The sequence below is a fragment of the Pseudophryne corroboree genome, chromosome 9 (genome assembly GCF_028390025.1).
Source record: "Pseudophryne corroboree isolate aPseCor3 chromosome 9, aPseCor3.hap2, whole genome shotgun sequence".
Classification (NCBI taxonomy): domain Eukaryota; kingdom Metazoa; phylum Chordata; class Amphibia; order Anura; family Myobatrachidae; genus Pseudophryne; species Pseudophryne corroboree.
In genome coordinates, this window is record NC_086452.1 from 9,839,266 (window position 1) to 9,859,863 (window position 20,598).

A 20,598-nucleotide genomic window follows, 5' to 3' on the forward strand; every position below is an offset into this window, starting at 1 on the left:
CAGCACAGTACAGGCGCGTGACTCCGGGGACCCTGTATATAATGTACCGCCCTATTACCGCCAGCACAGTACAGGCGCGTGACTCCGGGGACCCTGTATATAATGTACCGCCCTATTACCGCCAGCACAGTACAGGCGCGTGACTCCGGGGACCCTGTATATAATGTACCGCCCTATTACCGCCAGCACAGTACAGGCGCGTGACTCCGGGGACCCTGTATATAATGTACCGCCCTATTACCGCCAGCACAGTACAGGCGCGTGACTCCGGGGACCCTGTATATAATGTACCGCCCTATTACCGCCAGTACAGTACAGGCGCGTGACTCCGGGGACCCTGTATATAATGTACCGCCAGCACAGTACAGGCGCGTGACTCCGGGGACCCTGTATATAATGTACCGCCCTATTACCGCCAGTACAGTACAGGCGCGTGACTCCGGGGACCCTGTATATAATGTACCGCCAGCACAGTACAGGCGCGTGACTCCGGGGACCCTGTATATAATGTACCGCCCTATTACCGCCAGCACAGTACAGGCGCGTGACTCCGGGGACCCTGTATATAATGTACCGCCCTATTACCGCCAGCACAGTACAGGCGCGTGACTCCGGGGACCCTGTATATAATGTACCGCCCTATTACCGCCAGCACAGTACAGGCGTGTGACTCCGGGGCCCCTGTATATAATGTACCGCCCTATTACCGCCAGTACAGTACAGGCGCGTGACTCCGGGGCCCCTGTATATAATGTACCGCCAGCACAGTACAGGCGCGTGACTCCGGGGCCCCTGTATATAATGTACCACCCTATTACTGCCAGTACAGTACAGGCGCGTGACTCCGGGGCCCCTGTATATAATGTACCGCCCTATTACCGCCAGCACAGTACAGGCGCGTGACTCCGGGGACCCTGTATATGATGTACCGCCCTATTACCAGCAGCACAGTACAGGCGCGTGACTCCGGGGACCCTGTATATAATGTACCGCCCTATTACCGCCAGCACAGTACAGGCGCGTGACTCTGGGGCCCCTGTATATAATGTACCGCCCTATTACCGCCAGCACAGTACAGGCGTGTGACTCCGTGGCCCCTGTATATAATGTACCGCCCTATTACCGCCAGCACAGTACAGGCGCGTGACTCCGGGGACCCTGTATATAATGTACCGCCCTATTACCGCCAGCACAGTACAGGCGCGTGACTCCGGGGCCCCTGTATATAATGTACCGCCCTATTACCGCCAGCACAGTACAGGCGCGTGACTCCGGGGCCCCTGTATATAATGTACCGCCCTATTACCCCTAGCACAGTACAGGCGCGTGACTCCAGGGCCCCTGTATATAATGTACCGCCCTATTACCGCCAGCACAGTACAGGCGCGTGACTCCGGGGACCCTGTATATAATGTACCGCCCTATTACCGCCAGCACAGTACAGGCGCGTGACTCCGGGGACCCTGTATATAATGTACCGCCCTATTACCGCCAGCACAGTACAGGCGCGTGACTCCGGGGACCCTGTATATAATGTACCGCCCTATTACCGCCAGTACAGTACAGGCGCGTGACTCCGGGGACCCTGTATATAATGTACCGCTAGCACAGTACAGGCGCGTGACTCCGGGGACCCTGTATATAATGTACCGCCCTATTACCGCCAGCACAGTACAGGCGCGTGACTCCGGGGCCCCTGTATATAATGTACCGCCCTATTACCGCCAGCACAGTACAGGCGCGTGACTCCGGGGACCCTGTATATAATGTACCGCCCTATTACCGCCAGCACAGTACAGGCGCGTGACTCCGGGGCCCCTGTATATAATGTACCGCCCTATTACCGCCAGCACAGTACAGGCGCGTGACTCCGGGGCCCCTGTATATAATGTACCGCCCTATTACCCCTAGCACAGTACAGGCGCGTGACTCCGGGGCCCCTGTATATAATGTACCGCCCTATTACCGCCAGCACAGTACAGGCGCGTGACTCCGGGGACCCTGTATATAATGTACCGCCCTATTACCGCCAGCACAGTACAGGCGCGTGACTCCGGGGACCCTGTATATAATGTACCGCCCTATTACCGCCAGTACAGTACAGGCGTGTGACTCTGGGGACCCTGTATATAATGTACCGCCCTATTACCGCCAGCACAGTACAGGCGTGTGACTCCGTGGCCCCTGTATATAATGTACCGCCCTATTACCGCCAGCACAGTACAGGCGCGTGACTCCGGGGCCCCTGTATATAATGTACCGCCCTATTACCGCCAGCACAGTACAGGCGCGTGACTCCGGGGCCCCTGTATATAATGTACCGCCCTATTACCGCCAGCACAGTACAGGCGCGTGACTCCGGGGCCCCTGTATATAATTTACCGCCAGCACAGTACAGGCGCGTGACTCCGGGGCCCCTGTATATAATGTACCACCCTATTACCGCCAGCACAGTACAGGCGCGTGACTCCGGGGCCCCTGTATATAATGTACCGCCCTATTACCGCCAGCACAGTACAGGCGCGTGACTCCGGGGACCCTGTATATAATGTACCGCCCTATTACCGCCAGCACAGTACAGGCGCGTGACTCTGGGGACCCTGTATATAATGTACCGCCAGCACAGTACAGGCGCGTGACTCCGGGGACCCTGTATATAATGTACCGCCCTATTACCGCCAGCACAGTACAGGCGCGTGACTCCGGGGCCCCTGTATATAATGTACCGCCCTATTACCCCTAGCACAGTACAGGCGCGTGACTCCGGGGACCCTGTATATAATGTACCGCCCTATTACCGCCAGCACAGTACAGGCGTGTGACTCCGGGGCCCCTGTATATAATGTACCGCCCTATTACCGCCAGCACAGTACAGGCGTGTGACTCCGGGGCCCCTGTATATAATGTACCGCCCTATTACCGCCAGCACAGTACAGGCGCGTGACTCCGGGGCCCCTGTATATAATGTACCGCCCTATTACCGCCAGCACAGTACAGGCGCGTGACTCCGGGGACCCTGTATATAATGTACCGCCCTATTACCGCCAGCACAGTACAGGCGCGTGACTCCGGGGCCCCTGTATATAATGTACCGCCCTATTACCGCCAGCACAGTACAGGCGCGTGACTCCGGGGCCCCTGTATATAATGTACCGCCCTATTACCCCTAGCACAGTACAGGCGCGTGACTCCAGGGCCCCTGTATATAATGTACCGCCCTATTACCGCCAGCACAGTACAGGCGCGTGACTCCGGGGACCCTGTATATAATGTACCGCCCTATTACCGCCAGCACAGTACAGGCGCGTGACTCCGGGGACCCTGTATATAATGTACCGCCCTATTACCGCCAGTACAGTACAGGCGTGTGACTCTGGGGACCCTGTATATAATGTACCGCCAGCACAGTACAGGCGCGTGACTCCGGGGCCCCTGTATATAATGTACCGCCCTATTACCGCCAGCACAGTACAGGCGCGTGACTCCGGGGACCCTGTATATAATGTACCGCCCTATTACCGCCAGTACAGTACAGGCGCGTGACTCCGGGGACCCTGTATATAATGTACCGCCCTATTACCGCCAGCACAGTACAGGCGTGTGACTCCGTGGCCCCTGTATATAATGTACCGCCCTATTACCGCCAGCACAGTACAGGCGTGTGACTCCGTGGCCCCTGTATATAATGTACCGCCCTATTACCGCCAGCACAGTACAGGCGCGTGACTCCGGGGCCCCTGTATATAATGTACCGCCCTATTACCGCCAGCACAGTACAGGCGCGTGACTCCGGGGCCCCTGTATATAATGTACCGCCCTATTACCGCCAGCACAGTACAGGCGCGTGACTCCGGGGCCCCTGTATATAATTTACCGCCAGCACAGTACAGGCGCGTGACTCCGGGGCCCCTGTATATAATGTACCACCCTATTACCGCCAGCACAGTACAGGCGCGTGACTCCGGGGCCCCTGTATATAATGTACCGCCCTATTACCGCCAGCACAGTACAGGCGCGTGACTCCGGGGACCCTGTATATAATGTACCGCCCTATTACCGCCAGCACAGTACAGGCGCGTGACTCTGGGGACCCTGTATATAATGTACCGCCAGCACAGTACAGGCGCGTGACTCCGGGGACCCTGTATATAATGTACCGCCCTATTACCGCCAGCACAGTACAGGCGCGTGACTCCGGGGCCCCTGTATATAATGTACCGCCCTATTACCCCTAGCACAGTACAGGCGCGTGACTCCGCGGACCCTGTATATAATGTACCGCCCTATTACCGCCAGCACAGTACAGGCGTGTGACTCCGGGGCCCCTGTATATAATGTACCGCCCTATTACCGCCAGCACAGTACAGGCGTGTGACTCCGGGGCCCCTGTATATAATGTACCGCCCTATTACCGCCAGCACAGTACAGGCGCGTGACTCCGGGGACCCTGTATATAATGTACCGCCCTATTACCGCCAGTACAGTACAGGCGCGTGACTCCGGGGACCCTGTATATAATGTACCGCCAGCACAGTACAGGCGCGTGACTCCGGGGACCCTGTATATAATGTACCGCCCTATTACCGCCAGCACAGTACAGGCGCGTGACTCCGGGGACCCTGTATATAATGTACCGCCCTATTACCGCCAGCACAGTACAGGCGCGTGACTCCGGGGACCCTGTATATAATGTACCGCCCTATTACCGCCAGCACAGTACAGGCGCGTGACTCCGGGGACCCTGTATATAATGTACCGCCCTATTACCGCCAGTACAGTACAGGCGCGTGACTCCGGGGACCCTGTATATAATGTACCGCCAGCACAGTACAGGCGCGTGACTCCGGGGACCCTGTATATAATGTACCGCCCTATTACCGCCAGCACAGTACAGGCGCGTGACTCCGGGGACCCTGTATATAATGTACCGCCCTATTACCGCCAGCACAGTACAGGCGCGTGACTCCGGGGACCCTGTATATAATGTACCGCCCTATTACCGCCAGCACAGTACAGGCGCGTGACTCCGGGGACCCTGTATATAATGTACCGCCCTATTACCGCCAGCACAGTACAGGCGTGTGACTCCGGGGCCCCTGTATATAATGTACCGCCAGCACAGTACAGGCGCGTGACTCCGGGGCCCCTGTATATAATGTACCGCCAGCACAGTACAGGCGCGTGACTCCGGGGCCCCTGTATATAATGTACCACCCTATTACTGCCAGTACAGTACAGGCGCGTGACTCCGGGGCCCCTGTATATAATGTACCGCCCTATTACCAGCAGCACAGTACAGGCGCGTGACTCCGGGGACCCTGTATATAATGTACCGCCCTATTACCGCCAGCACAGTACAGGCGCGTGACTCTGGGGCCCCTGTATATAATGTACCGCCCTATTACCGCCAGCACAGTACAGGCGCGTGACTCCGGGGACCCTGTATATAATGTACCGCCCTATTACCGCCAGCACAGTACAGGCGCGTGACTCCGGGGCCCCTGTATATAATGTACCGCCCTATTACCGCCAGCACAGTACAGGCGCGTGACTCCGGGGACCCTGTATATAATGTACCGCCCTATTACCGCCAGCACAGTACAGGCGCGTGACTCCGGGGCCCCTGTATATAATGTACCGCCCTATTACCGCCAGCACAGTACAGGCGCGTGACTCCGGGGCCCCTGTATATAATGTACCGCCCTATTACCGCCAGCACAGTACAGGCGCGTGACTCCGGGGACCCTGTATATAATGTACCGCCCTATTACCGCCAGCACAGTACAGGCGCGTGACTCCGGGGACCCTGTATATAATGTACCGCCCTATTACCGCCAGTACAGTACAGGCGTGTGACTCTGGGGACCCTGTATATAATGTACCGCCAGCACAGTACAGGCGCGTGACTCCGGGGCCCCTGTATATAATGTACCGCCCTATTACCGCCAGCACAGTACAGGCGCGTGACTCCGGGGACCCTGTATATAATGTACCGCCCTATTACCGCCAGTACAGTACAGGCGCGTGACTCCGGGGACCCTGTATATAATGTACCGCCCTATTACCGCCAGCACAGTACAGGCGTGTGACTCCGTGGCCCCTGTATATAATGTACCGCCCTATTACCGCCAGCACAGTACAGGCGTGTGACTCCGTGGCCCCTGTATATAATGTACCGCCCTATTACCGCCAGCACAGTACAGGCGCGTGACTCCGGGGCCCCTGTATATAATGTACCGCCCTATTACCGCCAGCACAGTACAGGCGCGTGACTCCGGGGCCCCTGTATATAATGTACCGCCCTATTACCGCCAGCACAGTACAGGCGCGTGACTCCGGGGCCCCTGTATATAATTTACCGCCAGCACAGTACAGGCGCGTGACTCCGGGGCCCCTGTATATAATGTACCACCCTATTACCGCCAGCACAGTACAGGCGCGTGACTCCGGAGCCCCTGTATATAATGTACCGCCCTATTACCGCCAGCACAGTACAGGCGCGTGACTCCGGGGACCCTGTATATAATGTACCGCCCTATTACCGCCAGCACAGTACAGGCGCGTGACTCTGGGGACCCTGTATATAATGTACCGCCAGCACAGTACAGGCGCGTGACTCCGGGGACCCTGTATATAATGTACCGCCCTATTACCGCCAGCACAGTACAGGCGCGTGACTCCGGGGCCCCTGTATATAATGTACCGCCCTATTACCCCTAGCACAGTACAGGCGCGTGACTCCGGGGACCCTGTATATAATGTACCGCCCTATTACCGCCAGCACAGTACAGGCGTGTGACTCCGGGGCCCCTGTATATAATGTACCGCCCTATTACCGCCAGCACAGTACAGGCGTGTGACTCCGGGGCCCCTGTATATAATGTACCGCCCTATTACCGCCAGCACAGTACAGGCGCGTGACTCCGGGGACCCTGTATATAATGTACCGCCCTATTACCGCCAGTACAGTACAGGCGCGTGACTCCGGGGACCCTGTATATAATGTACCGCCAGCACAGTACAGGCGCGTGACTCCGGGGACCCTGTATATAATGTACCGCCCTATTACCGCCAGCACAGTACAGGCGCGTGACTCCGGGGACCCTGTATATAATGTACCGCCCTATTACCGCCAGCACAGTACAGGCGCGTGACTCCGGGGACCCTGTATATAATGTACCGCCCTATTACCGCCAGCACAGTACAGGCGCGTGACTCCGGGGACCCTGTATATAATGTACCGCCCTATTACCGCCAGTACAGTACAGGCGCGTGACTCCGGGGACCCTGTATATAATGTACCGCCAGCACAGTACAGGCGCGTGACTCCGGGGACCCTGTATATAATGTACCGCCCTATTACCGCCAGCACAGTACAGGCGCGTGACTCCGGGGACCCTGTATATAATGTACCGCCCTATTACCGCCAGCACAGTACAGGCGCGTGACTCCGGGGACCCTGTATATAATGTACCGCCCTATTACCGCCAGCACAGTACAGGCGCGTGACTCCGGGGACCCTGTATATAATGTACCGCCCTATTACCGCCAGCACAGTACAGGCGTGTGACTCCGGGGCCCCTGTATATAATGTACCGCCAGCACAGTACAGGCGCGTGACTCCGGGGCCCCTGTATATAATGTACCGCCAGCACAGTACAGGCGCGTGACTCCGGGGCCCCTGTATATAATGTACCACCCTATTACTGCCAGTACAGTACAGGCGCGTGACTCCGGGGCCCCTGTATATAATGTACCGCCCTATTACCAGCAGCACAGTACAGGCGCGTGACTCCGGGGACCCTGTATATAATGTACCGCCCTATTACCGCCAGCACAGTACAGGCGCGTGACTCTGGGGCCCCTGTATATAATGTACCGCCCTATTACCGCCAGCACAGTACATGCGCGTGACTCCGGGGCCCCTGTATATGATGTACCGCCCTATTACCGCCAGCACAGTACAGGCGCGTGACTCCGGGGACCCTGTATATAATGTACCGCCCTATTACCGCCAGCACAGTACAGGCGTGTGACTCCGGGGCCCCTGTATATAATGTACCGCCCTATTACCGCCAGCACAGTACAGGCGCGTGACTCCGGGGCCCCTGTATATAATGTACCGCCCTATTACCGCCAGCACAGTACAGGCGCGTGACTCCGGGGACCCTGTATATAATGTACCGCCCTATTACTGCTAGTACAGTACAGGCGCGTGACTCCGGGGACCCTGTATATAATGTACCGCCCTATTACTGCTAGTACAGTACAGGCGCGTGACTCCGGGGCCCCTGTATATGATGTACCGCCCTATTACCGCCAGCACAGTACAGGCGCGTGACTCCGGGGCCCCTGTATATAATGTACCGCCCTATTACCGCCAGCACAGTACAGGCGTGTGACTCCGGGGCCCCTGTATATAATGTACCGCCCTATTACCGCCAGCACAGTACAGGCGCGTGACTCCGGGGACCCTGTATATAATGTACCGCCCTATTACCGCCAGCACAGTACAGGCGTGTGACTCCGTGGCCCCTGTATATAATGTACCGCCCTATTACCGCCAGCACAGTACAGGCGCGTGACTCCGGGGACCCTGTATATAATGTACCGCCCTATTACTGCTAGTACAGTACAGGCGCGTGACTCCGGGGACCCTGTATATAATGTACCGCCCTATTACTGCTAGTACAGTACAGGCGCGTGACTCCGGGGACCCTGTATATAATGTACCGCCCTATTACCGCCAGCACAGTACAGGCGCGTGACTCCGGGGACCCTGTATATAATGTACCGCCCTATTACCGCCAGCACAGTACAGGCGCGTGACTCCGGGGACCCTGTATATAATGTACCGCCCTATTACCGCCAGCACAGTACAGGCGCGTGACTCCGGGGCCCCTGTATATAATGTACCGCCCTATTACCGCCAGCACAGTACAGGCGCGTGACTCCGGGGCCCCTGTATATAATGTACCGCCCTATTACCGCCAGCACAGTACAGGCGCGTGACTCCGGGGCCCCTGTATATAATGTACCGCCCTATTACCGCCAGCACAGTACAGGCGCGTGACTCCGGGGCCCCTGTATATAATGTACCGCCAGCACAGTACAGGCGCGTGACTCCGGGGCCCCTGTATATAATGTACCGCCCTATTACCGCCAGTACAGTACAGGCGCGTGACTCCGGGGACCCTGTATATAATGTACCGCCCTATTACCGCCAGCACAGTACAGGCGTGTGACTCCGTGGCCCCTGTATATAATGTACCGCCCTATTACCGCCAGCACAGTACAGGCGCGTGACTCCGGGGCCCCTGTATATAATGTACCGCCCTATTACCGCCAGCACAGTACAGGCGCGTGACTCCGGGGCCCCTGTATATAATGTACCGCCCTATTACCGCCAGCACAGTACAGGCGCGTGACTCCGGGGCCCCTGTATATAATTTACCGCCAGCACAGTACAGGCGTGTGACTCCAGGGCCCCTGTATATAATTTACCGCCAGCACAGTACAGGCGTGTGACTCCGGGGCCCCTGTATATAATGTACCGCCCTATTACCGCCAGCACAGTACAGGCGTGTGACTCCGGGGCCCCTGTATATAATGTACCGCCCTATTACCGCCAGCACAGTACAGGCGCGTGACTCCGGGGACCCTGTATATAATGTACCGCCCTATTACCGCCAGTACAGTACAGGCGCGTGACTCCGGGGACCCTGTATGTAATGTACCGCCAGCACAGTACAGGCGCGTGACTCCGGGGACCCTGTATATAATGTACCGCCCTATTACCGCCAGCACAGTACAGGCGCGTGACTCCGGGGACCCTGTATATAATGTACCGCCCTATTACCGCCAGCACAGTACAGGCGCGTGACTCCGGGGACCCTGTATATAATGTACCGCCCTATTACCGCCAGCACAGTACAGGCGCGTGACTCCGGGGACCCTGTATATAATGTACCGCCCTATTACCGCCAGTACAGTACAGGCGCGTGACTCCGGGGACCCTGTATATAATGTACCGCCAGCACAGTACAGGCGCGTGACTCCGGGGACCCTGTATATAATGTACCGCCCTATTACCGCCAGCACAGTACAGGCGCGTGACTCCGGGGACCCTGTATATAATGTACCGCCCTATTACCGCCAGCACAGTACAGGCGCGTGACTCCGGGGACCCTGTATATAATGTACCGCCCTATTACCGCCAGCACAGTACAGGCGCGTGACTCCGGGGACCCTGTATATAATGTACCGCCCTATTACCGCCAGCACAGTACAGGCGTGTGACTCCGGGGCCCCTGTATATAATGTACCGCCAGCACAGTACAGGCGCGTGACTCCGGGGCCCCTGTATATAATGTACCGCCAGCACAGTACAGGCGCGTGACTCCGGGGCCCCTGTATATAATGTACCACCCTATTACTGCCAGTACAGTACAGGCGCGTGACTCCGGGGCCCCTGTATATAATGTACCGCCCTATTACCAGCAGCACAGTACAGGCGCGTGACTCCGGGGACCCTGTATATAATGTACCGCCCTATTACCGCCAGCACAGTACAGGCGCGTGACTCTGGGGCCCCTGTATATAATGTACCGCCCTATTACCGCCAGCACAGTACAGGCGCGTGACTCCGGGGCCCCTGTATATGATGTACCGCCCTATTACCGCCAGCACAGTACAGGCGCGTGACTCCGGGGACCCTGTATATAATGTACCGCCCTATTACCGCCAGCACAGTACAGGCGTGTGACTCCGGGGCCCCTGTATATAATGTACCGCCCTATTACCGCCAGCACAGTACAGGCGCGTGACTCCGGGGCCCCTGTATATAATGTACCGCCCTATTACCGCCAGCACAGTACAGGCGCGTGACTCCGGGGACCCTGTATATAATGTACCGCCCTATTACTGCTAGTACAGTACAGGCGCGTGACTCCGGGGACCCTGTATATAATGTACCGCCCTATTACTGCTAGTACAGTACAGGCGCGTGACTCCGGGGCCCCTGTATATGATGTACCGCCCTATTACCGCCAGCACAGTACAGGCGCGTGACTCCGGGGCCCCTGTATATAATGTACCGCCCTATTACCGCCAGCACAGTACAGGCGTGTGACTCCGGGGCCCCTGTATATAATGTACCGCCCTATTACCGCCAGCACAGTACAGGCGCGTGACTCCGGGGACCCTGTATATAATGTACCGCCCTATTACCGCCAGCACAGTACAGGCGTGTGACTCCGTGGCCCCTGTATATAATGTACCGCCCTATTACCGCCAGCACAGTACAGGCGCGTGACTCCGGGGACCCTGTATATAATGTACCGCCCTATTACTGCTAGTACAGTACAGGCGCGTGACTCCGGGGACCCTGTATATAATGTACCGCCCTATTACCGCCAGCACAGTACAGGCGCGTGACTCCGGGGACCCTGTATATAATGTACCGCCCTATTACCGCCAGCACAGTACAGGCGCGTGACTCCGGGGACCCTGTATATAATGTACCGCCCTATTACCGCCAGCACAGTACAGGCGCGTGACTCCGGGGACCCTGTATATAATGTACCGCCCTATTACCGCCAGCACAGTACAGGCGCGTGACTCCGGGGCCCCTGTATATAATGTACCGCCCTATTACCGCCAGCACAGTACAGGCGCGTGACTCCGGGGCCCCTGTATATAATGTACCGCCCTATTACCGCCAGCACAGTACAGGCGCGTGACTCCGGGGCCCCTGTATATAATGTACCGCCCTTTTACCGCCAGCACAGTACAGGCGCGTGACTCCGGGGCCCCTGTATATAATGTACCGCCAGCACAGTACAGGCGCGTGACTCCGGGGCCCCTGTATATAATGTACCGCCCTATTACCGCCAGTACAGTACAGGCGCGTGACTCCGGGGACCCTGTATATAATGTACCGCCCTATTACCGCCAGCACAGTACAGGCGTGTGACTCCGTGGCCCCTGTATATAATGTACCGCCCTATTACCGCCAGCACAGTACAGGCGCGTGACTCCGGGGCCCCTGTATATAATGTACCGCCCTATTACCGCCAGCACAGTACAGGCGCGTGACTCCGGGGCCCCTGTATATAATGTACCGCCCTATTACCGCCAGCACAGTACAGGCGCGTGACTCCAGGGCCCCTGTATATAATTTACCGCCAGCACAGTACAGGCGTGTGACTCCGGGGCCCCTGTATATAATGTACCACCCTATTACCGCCAGCACAGTACAGGCGCGTGACTCCGGGGCCCCTGTATATAATGTACCGCCCTATTACCGCCAGCACAGTACAGGCGCGTGACTCCGGGGACCCTGTATATAATGTACCGCCCTATTACCGCCAGCACAGTACAGGCGCGTGACTCCGGGGCCCCTGTATATAATGTACCGCCCTATTACCGCCAACACAGTACAGGCGCGTGACTCCGGGGACCCTGTATATAATGTACCGCCCTATTACCCCTAGCACAGTACAGGCGCGTGACTCCAGGGCCCCTGTATATAATGTACCGCCCTATTACCGCCAGCACAGTACAGGCGCGTGACTCCGGGGACCCTGTATATAATGTACCGCCCTATTACCGCCAGCACAGTACAGGCGCGTGACTCCGGGGACCCTGTATATAATGTACCGCCCTATTACCGCCAGCACAGTACAGGCGTGTGACTCCGTGGCCCCTGTATATAATGTACCGCCCTATTACCGCCAGCACAGTACAGGCGCGTGACTCCGGGGACCCTGTATATAATGTACCGCCCTATTACCGCCAGTACAGTACAGGCGCGTGACTCTGGGGACCCTGTATATAATGTACCGCCCTATTACTGCTAGTACAGTACAGGCGTGTGACTCCGGGGCCCCTGTATATAATGTACCGCCCTATTACCGCCAGCACAGTACAGGCGTGTGACTCCGTGGCCCCTGTATATAATGTACCGCCAGCACAGTACAGGCGCGTGACTCCGTGGCCCCTGTATATAATGTACCACCCTATTACCGCCAGCACAGTACAGGCGCGTGACTCCGGGGCCCCTGTATATAATGTACCGCCCTATTACCGCCAGCACAGTACAGGCGCGTGACTCCGGGGCCCCTGTATATAATGTACCGCCAGCACAGTACAGGCGCGTGACTCCGGGGCCCCTGTATATAATGTACCGCCAGCACAGTACAGGCGCGTGACTCCGGGGCCCCTGTATATAATGTACCGCCCTATTACCGCCAGCACAGTACAGGCGCGTGACTCCGGGGCCCCTGTATATAATGTACCGCCAGCACAGTACAGGCGCGTAACTCCGGGGCCCCTGTATATAATGTACCGCCAGCACAGTACAGGCGCGTGACTCTGGGACCCCTGTATATAATGTACCGCCCTATTACCGCCAGCACAGTACAGGCGTGTGACTCAGGGGGCTCATGCAACTACATTATACAATTCACTGAAATCCGGGAAGACTGAGAGACTGACCAGACCAATGACCATGAGAACGGACTAAACTAACAGAACCGGGAGCTTCCACGCCAGGGGTACCTGCAGGCTGGGAGTACTCGCTCCCCCCCCGCCCCCCCAATTCCCCTGTCGGTGCTGCATAGTAATGGATAGGGCTGCAGATCTGATACACAAGAAGCTGGCGATACCTTCACACTCGGGCAGAACACTCAGGACGGATGGGGAGTCTGTGTTTTATCACAATCTGTATGACACCGCACTACCGCAGAACGCAGCTGTTTGGGTTATTACCCTGCTGGAAGAGCCGGGGTCCGCTGATCTCAGCTGCTTACAGACGCCGCGATTTCTGTTTCCGTTTTCTGGAGCAGATTGACCACAAATCGCTTTGTGTGAGGGCCAGAACAGCCAACAATCTCTATGAGCAGCTGGCGGCTATCACCAGAGGTTGGTGTGGTCACCAGCCAGCTGCACTAATTCATGTGTTCCGGTTTCCTGGCCTGAGCCCACCGCAGTACGCCTGCAGCAGCGACACAATCTATCTGACACAGTTACACAGGGCTGCCATGTTTGGCCAATATCTGTGTTACACCACCTAGAATGGGGCCCACGCCTCTCACTGAACCAGGGATGTCTCTCCCCAGAAGCTGACACTTACAGCCTTCTTGCTGAGGTCTCTCCGCTCCAGCGCCGTCTTCTCAGCTGCTCTGGCGCTTTTTCGCTGTTCATAATATTCCAAATGTTTCACTTCCCTCTCAAAGTAATGCTGGACACTGGCGTTCTGTGGGCGAGAGATTACTGGTCAGCGCCTTCCGACTAAGCATCAGAGCTGCGCAATTACATATCAGCATTTTATGTTATATATTGTAATATGTCAGGAAAATTGCTGGGATTGTCAGAAAAGGGGGCTCTGTTTTTCTCCCAGAATCCAAAAATACACTGGTGGGTTAATTGGCTAATGGAAAAAAAAATCCCTAGTGTATAGTTGAGTGTACATGTGGTAAGGAATATAGGACCCTATTCACTAAGGATTGGACGTCTGCTTTCCTCTGAGTCGTATGCTGGGGTCCGCTCATCGCACATTATTGACCACTTCTTGTAATAGCGTCTATAAACTACAAAAAAATGAAAAAAAAATAAAGAGAAAATTCTTTACACATGGTGGGACTGGCCCACTGGTGTACAGGGAAAATCCCCAGCGAGCACCACTGGATACACACAGGGTGGGACTGACCCACTGTGTTACAGGGAAAATACCCAGCGGGCACCACTGAATACACACAGGGTGGGACTGGCCCACTGGTGTACAGGGAAATTCCCCAGCGGGCACCACTGGATACACACGTAATAACGCTCTGCATGTCAACAAAATCTTATATATATATATATATATATATATATATAAGTGTATATATATACCTAGAGCACTACTATGGGGCATAACATTAACTAGGGCACTACTATAAAGCATAACATTAACTAGAGCACTACTATGGGGCATAACATTACCTAGAGCACTACTATGAGGCATAACATTAACTAGGGCACTACTATGGGGCATAACATTAACTAGGGCACTACTATAAAGCATAACATTAACTAGAGCACTACTATGGGGCATAACATTACCTAGAGCACTACTATGAGGCATAACATTAACTAGGGCACTACAATGAGGCATAACATTAACTAGAGCACTACTATGAGGCATAACATTAACTAGGGCACTACTATGAAGCATAACATTAACTAGGGCACTACTATGAAGCATAACATTAACTAGGGCACTACTATGAAGCATAACATTAACTAGGACACTACTATGGGGCATAACATTAACTAGGGCACTACTATGGGGCATAACATTAACTAGGGCACTACTATGGGGTATAACATTAACTAGGGCACTACTATGAGGCATAACATTAACTAGGGCACTACTATGGGGCATAACATTAACTAGGACACTACTATGGGGCATAACATTAACTAGGGCACTACTATGAGGCATAACATTAACTAGGGCACTACTATGAAGCATAACATTAACTAGGGCACTACTATGAGGCATAACATTAACTAGGGCACTACTATGAGGCATAACATTAACTAGAGCACTACTATGAGGCATAACATTAACTAGGGCACTACTATGAGGCATAACATTAACTAGAGCACTACTATGAGGCATAACATTAACTAGGGCACTACTATGAAGCATAACATTAACTAGGACACTACTATGGGGCATAACATTAACTAGGGCACTACTATGAGGCATAACATTAACTAGGGCACTACTATGAGGCATAACATTAACTAGGGCACTACTATGAGGCATAACATTAACTAGGGCACTACTATGAGGCATAACATTAACTAGGGCACTACTATGAAGCATAACATTAACTAGGACACTACTATGGGGCATAACATTAACTAGGGCACTACTATGAAGCATAACATTAACTAGGACACTACTATGAGGCATAACATTAACTAGGGCACTACTATGGGGCATAACATTAACTAGGACACTACTATGGGGCATAACATTAACTAGGGCACTACTATGAGGCATAACATTAACTAGGGCACTACTATGAGGCATAACATTAACTAGGGCACTACTATGAGGCATAACATTAACTAGGGCACTACTATGAGGCATAACATTAACTAGGGCACTACTATGGGGCATAACATTAACTAGGGCACTACTATGAGGCATAACATTAACTAGGGCACTACTATGAAGCATAACATTAACTAGGACACTACTATGAGGCATAACATTAACTAGGGCACTACTATGGGGCATAACATTACATAACATTAACTAGGGCACTACTATGGGGCATAACATTAACTAGGGCACTACTATGAGGCATAACATTAACTAGGGCACTACTATGAAGCATAACATTAACTAGGACACTACTATGAGGCATAACATTAACTAGGGCACTACTATGAGGCATAACATTAACTAGGGCACTACTATGGGGCATAACATTAACTAGGACACTACTATGGGGCATAACATTAACTAGGGCACTACTATGAGGCATAACATTAACTAGGGCACTACTATGAGGCATAACATTAACTAGGGCACTACTATGAGGCATAACATTAACTAGGGCACTACTATGAGGCATAACATTAACTAGGGCACTACTATGAGGCATAACATTAACTAGGGCACTACTATGAGGCATAACATTAACTAGGGCACTACTATGAGGCATAACATTAACTAGGGCACTACTATGGGGCATAACATTAACTAGGGCACTACTATGAGGCATAACATTAACTAGGGCACTACTATGAGGCATAACATTAACTAGGACACTACTATGGGGCATAACATTAACTAGAGCACTACTATGGGTCATAACATTAACTAGGGCACTACTATGGGGCATAACATTAACTAGAGCACTACTATGGGTCATAACATTAACTAGGACACTACTATGAGGCATAACATTAACTAGAGCACTACTATGAGGCATAACATTAACTAGGGCACTACTATGAGGCATAACATTAACTAGAGCACTACTATGAAGCATAACATTAACTAGAGCACTACTATGAGTCATAACATTAACTAGGGCACTACTATGAGGCATAACATTAACTAGGGCACTACTATGAGGCATAACATTAACTAGGGCACTACTATGGAGCATAACATTAACTAGGGCACTACTATGGGGCATAACATTAACTAGGGCACTACTATGGAGCATAACATTAACTAGGGCACTACTATGGGGCATAACATTAACTAGGGCACTACTATGGGGCATAACATTAACTAGGGCACTACTATGAGGCATAACATTAACTAGGGCACTACTATGGGGCATAACGTTAACTAGAGCACTGCTATGGGGAATAACACTACCTAGAGCACTGCTACGGGGCATAACATTAACTAGGGCACTACTATAGAGCATAACATTAACTAGAGCACTACTATGGGGCATAACATTAACTAGAGCACTACTATGGAGCATAACTAACTAAAGCTCTGCTATGGGGCACAACATTAACTAGGGCACTACTATGAGTCATAACATTAACTAGAGCACTACTATGGGTCATAACATTAACTAGGGCACTACTATGGGGCATAACATTAACCAGAGCACTACTATGGGGCATAACATTAACTAGGGCACTACTATGAGGCATAACATTAACTAGGGCACTACTATGGGGCATAATATTAACTAGGGCACTACTATGGGGCATAACATTAACTAGGACACTACTATGGGGCATAACATTAACTAGGGCACTACTATGGGGCATAACATTAACTAGGGCACTACTATGGGGCATAACATTAACTAGGGCACTACTATGGGGCATAACATTAACCAGAGCACTACTATGGGGCATAACATTAACTAGGGCACTACTATGGGTCATAACATTAACTAGGGCACTACTATGGGGCATAACATTAACCAGAGCACTACTATGGGGCATAACATTAACTAGGGCACTACTATGAGGCATAACATTAACTAGGGCACTACTATGGGGCATAATATTAACTAGGGCACTACTATGGGGCATAACATTAACTAGGACACTACTATGGGGCATAACATTAACTAGGGCACTACTATGGGGCATAACATTAACTAGGGCACTACTATGAGGCATAACATTAACTAGGGCACTACTATGAGGCATAACATTAACTAGGGCACTACTATGAGGCATAACATTAACTAGAGCACTACTATGAGGCATAACATTAACTAGGGCACTACTATGAAGCATAACATTAACTAGGGCACTACTATGAGGCATAACATTAACTAGGGCACTACTATGAAGCATAACATTAACTAGGGCACTACTATGAAGCATAACATTAACTAGGACACTACTATGGGGCATAACATTAACTAGGGCACTACTATGGGGCATAACATTAACTAGGGCACTACTATGAAGCATAACATTAACTAGGGCACTACTATGAGGCATAACATTAACTAGGGCACTACTATGAAGCATAACATTAACTAGGACACTACTATGGGACATAACATTAACTAGAGCACTACTATGGGGTATAACATTAACTAGGGCACTACTATGAGGCATAACATTAACTAGGGCACTACTATGGGGCATAACATTAACTAGGACACTACTATGGGGCATAACATTAACTAGGGCACTACTATGAGGCATAACATTAACTAGGGCACTACTATGAAGCATAACATTAACTAGGGCACTACTATGAGGCATAACATTAACTAGGGCACTACTATGAAGCATAACATTAAGTAGGGCACTACTATGAAGCATAACATTAACTAGGACACTACTATGGGGCATAACATTAACTAGGGCACTACTATGGGGCATAACATTAACTAGGGCACTACTATGAAGCATAACATTAACTAGGGCACTACTATGAGGCATAACATTAACTAGGGCACTACTATGAGGCATAACATTAACTAGGGCACTACTATGAGGCATAACATTAACTAGAGCACTACTATGAGGCATAACATTAACTAGGGCACTACTATGAGGCATAACATTAACTAGAGCACTACTATGAGGCATAACATTAACTAGAGCACTACTATGAGGCATAACATTAACTAGGGCACTACTATGAAGCATAACATTAACTAGGACACTACTATGGGGCATAACATTAACTAGGGCACTACTATGAGGCATAACATTAACTAGGGCACTACTATGAGGCATAACATTAACTAGGGCACTACTATGAGGCATAACATTAACTAGGGCACTACTATGAGGCATAACATTAACTAGGGCACTACTATGAGGCATAACATTAACTAGGGCACTACTATGGGGCATAACAACTAGAGCACTACTATGGGGCATAACATTAACTAGGGCACTACTATGAAGCATAACATTAACTAGGACACTACTATGGGGCATAACATTAACTAGGGCACTACTATGAGGCATAACATTAACCAGGGCACTACTATGAGGCATAACATTAACTAGGGCACTACTATGAGGCATAACATTAACTAGGGCACTACTATGGGGCATAACAATAACTAGGGCACTACTATGGGGCATAACATTAACTAGGGCACTACTATGAAGCATAACATTAACTAGGACACTACTATGAGGCATAACATTAACTAGGGCACTACTATGGGGCATAACATTAACTAGGACACTACTATGGGGCATAACATTAACTAGGGCACTACTATGAGGCATAACATTAACTAGGGCACTACTATGAGGCATAACATTAACTAGGGCACTACTATGAGGCATAACATTAACTAGGGCACTACTATGAGGCATAACATTAACTAGGGCACTACTATGGGGCATAACATTAACTAGGGCACTACTATGAGGCATAACATTAACTAGGGCACTACTATGAAGCATAACATTAACTAGGACACTACTATGAGGCATAACATTAACTAGGGCACTACTATGGGGCATAACATTACATAACATTAACTAGGGCACTACTATGGGGCATAACATTAACTAGGGCACTACTATGAGGCATAACATTAACTAGGGCACTACTATGAAGCATAACATTAACTAGGACACTACTATGAGGCATAACATTAACTAGGGCACTACTATGAGGCATAACATTAACTAGGGCACTACTATGGGGCATAACATTAACTAGGACACTACTATGGGGCATAACATTAACTAGGGCACTACTATGAGGCATAACATTAACTAGGGCACTACTATGAGGCATAACATTAACTAGGGCACTACTATGAGGCATAACATTAACTAGGGCACTACTATGAGGCATAACATTAATTAGGGCACTACTATGAGGCATAACATTAACTAGGGCACTACTATGAGGCATAACATTAACTAGGGCACTACTATGAGGCATAACATTAACTAGGGCACTACTATGGGGCATAACATTAACTAGGGCACTACTATGAGGCATAACATTAACTAGGGCACTACTATGAGGCATAACATTAACTAGGACACTACTATGGGGCATAACATTAACTAGAGCACTACTATGGGTCATAACATTAACTAGGGCACTACTATGAG

At 51.8% G+C, this 20,598-nt stretch overlaps 1 protein-coding gene across 3 annotated transcripts in view; it reads right to left on the reverse strand.

Moving 5' to 3' along the window:
- The window catches only part of DNAI3 (dynein axonemal intermediate chain 3), a 400,488-nt gene that overhangs the window by 2,215 nt on the left and 377,675 nt on the right, over positions 1–20,598 (reverse strand). For all 3 annotated transcript variants that reach the window (XM_063938944.1, XM_063938942.1, XM_063938943.1), the window contains one exon: positions 14,135–14,257. In XM_063938944.1, the coding sequence (XP_063795014.1) occupies positions 14,135–14,257 (123 nt within the window). The remainder of the gene's footprint in view (positions 1–14,134; positions 14,258–20,598) is intronic.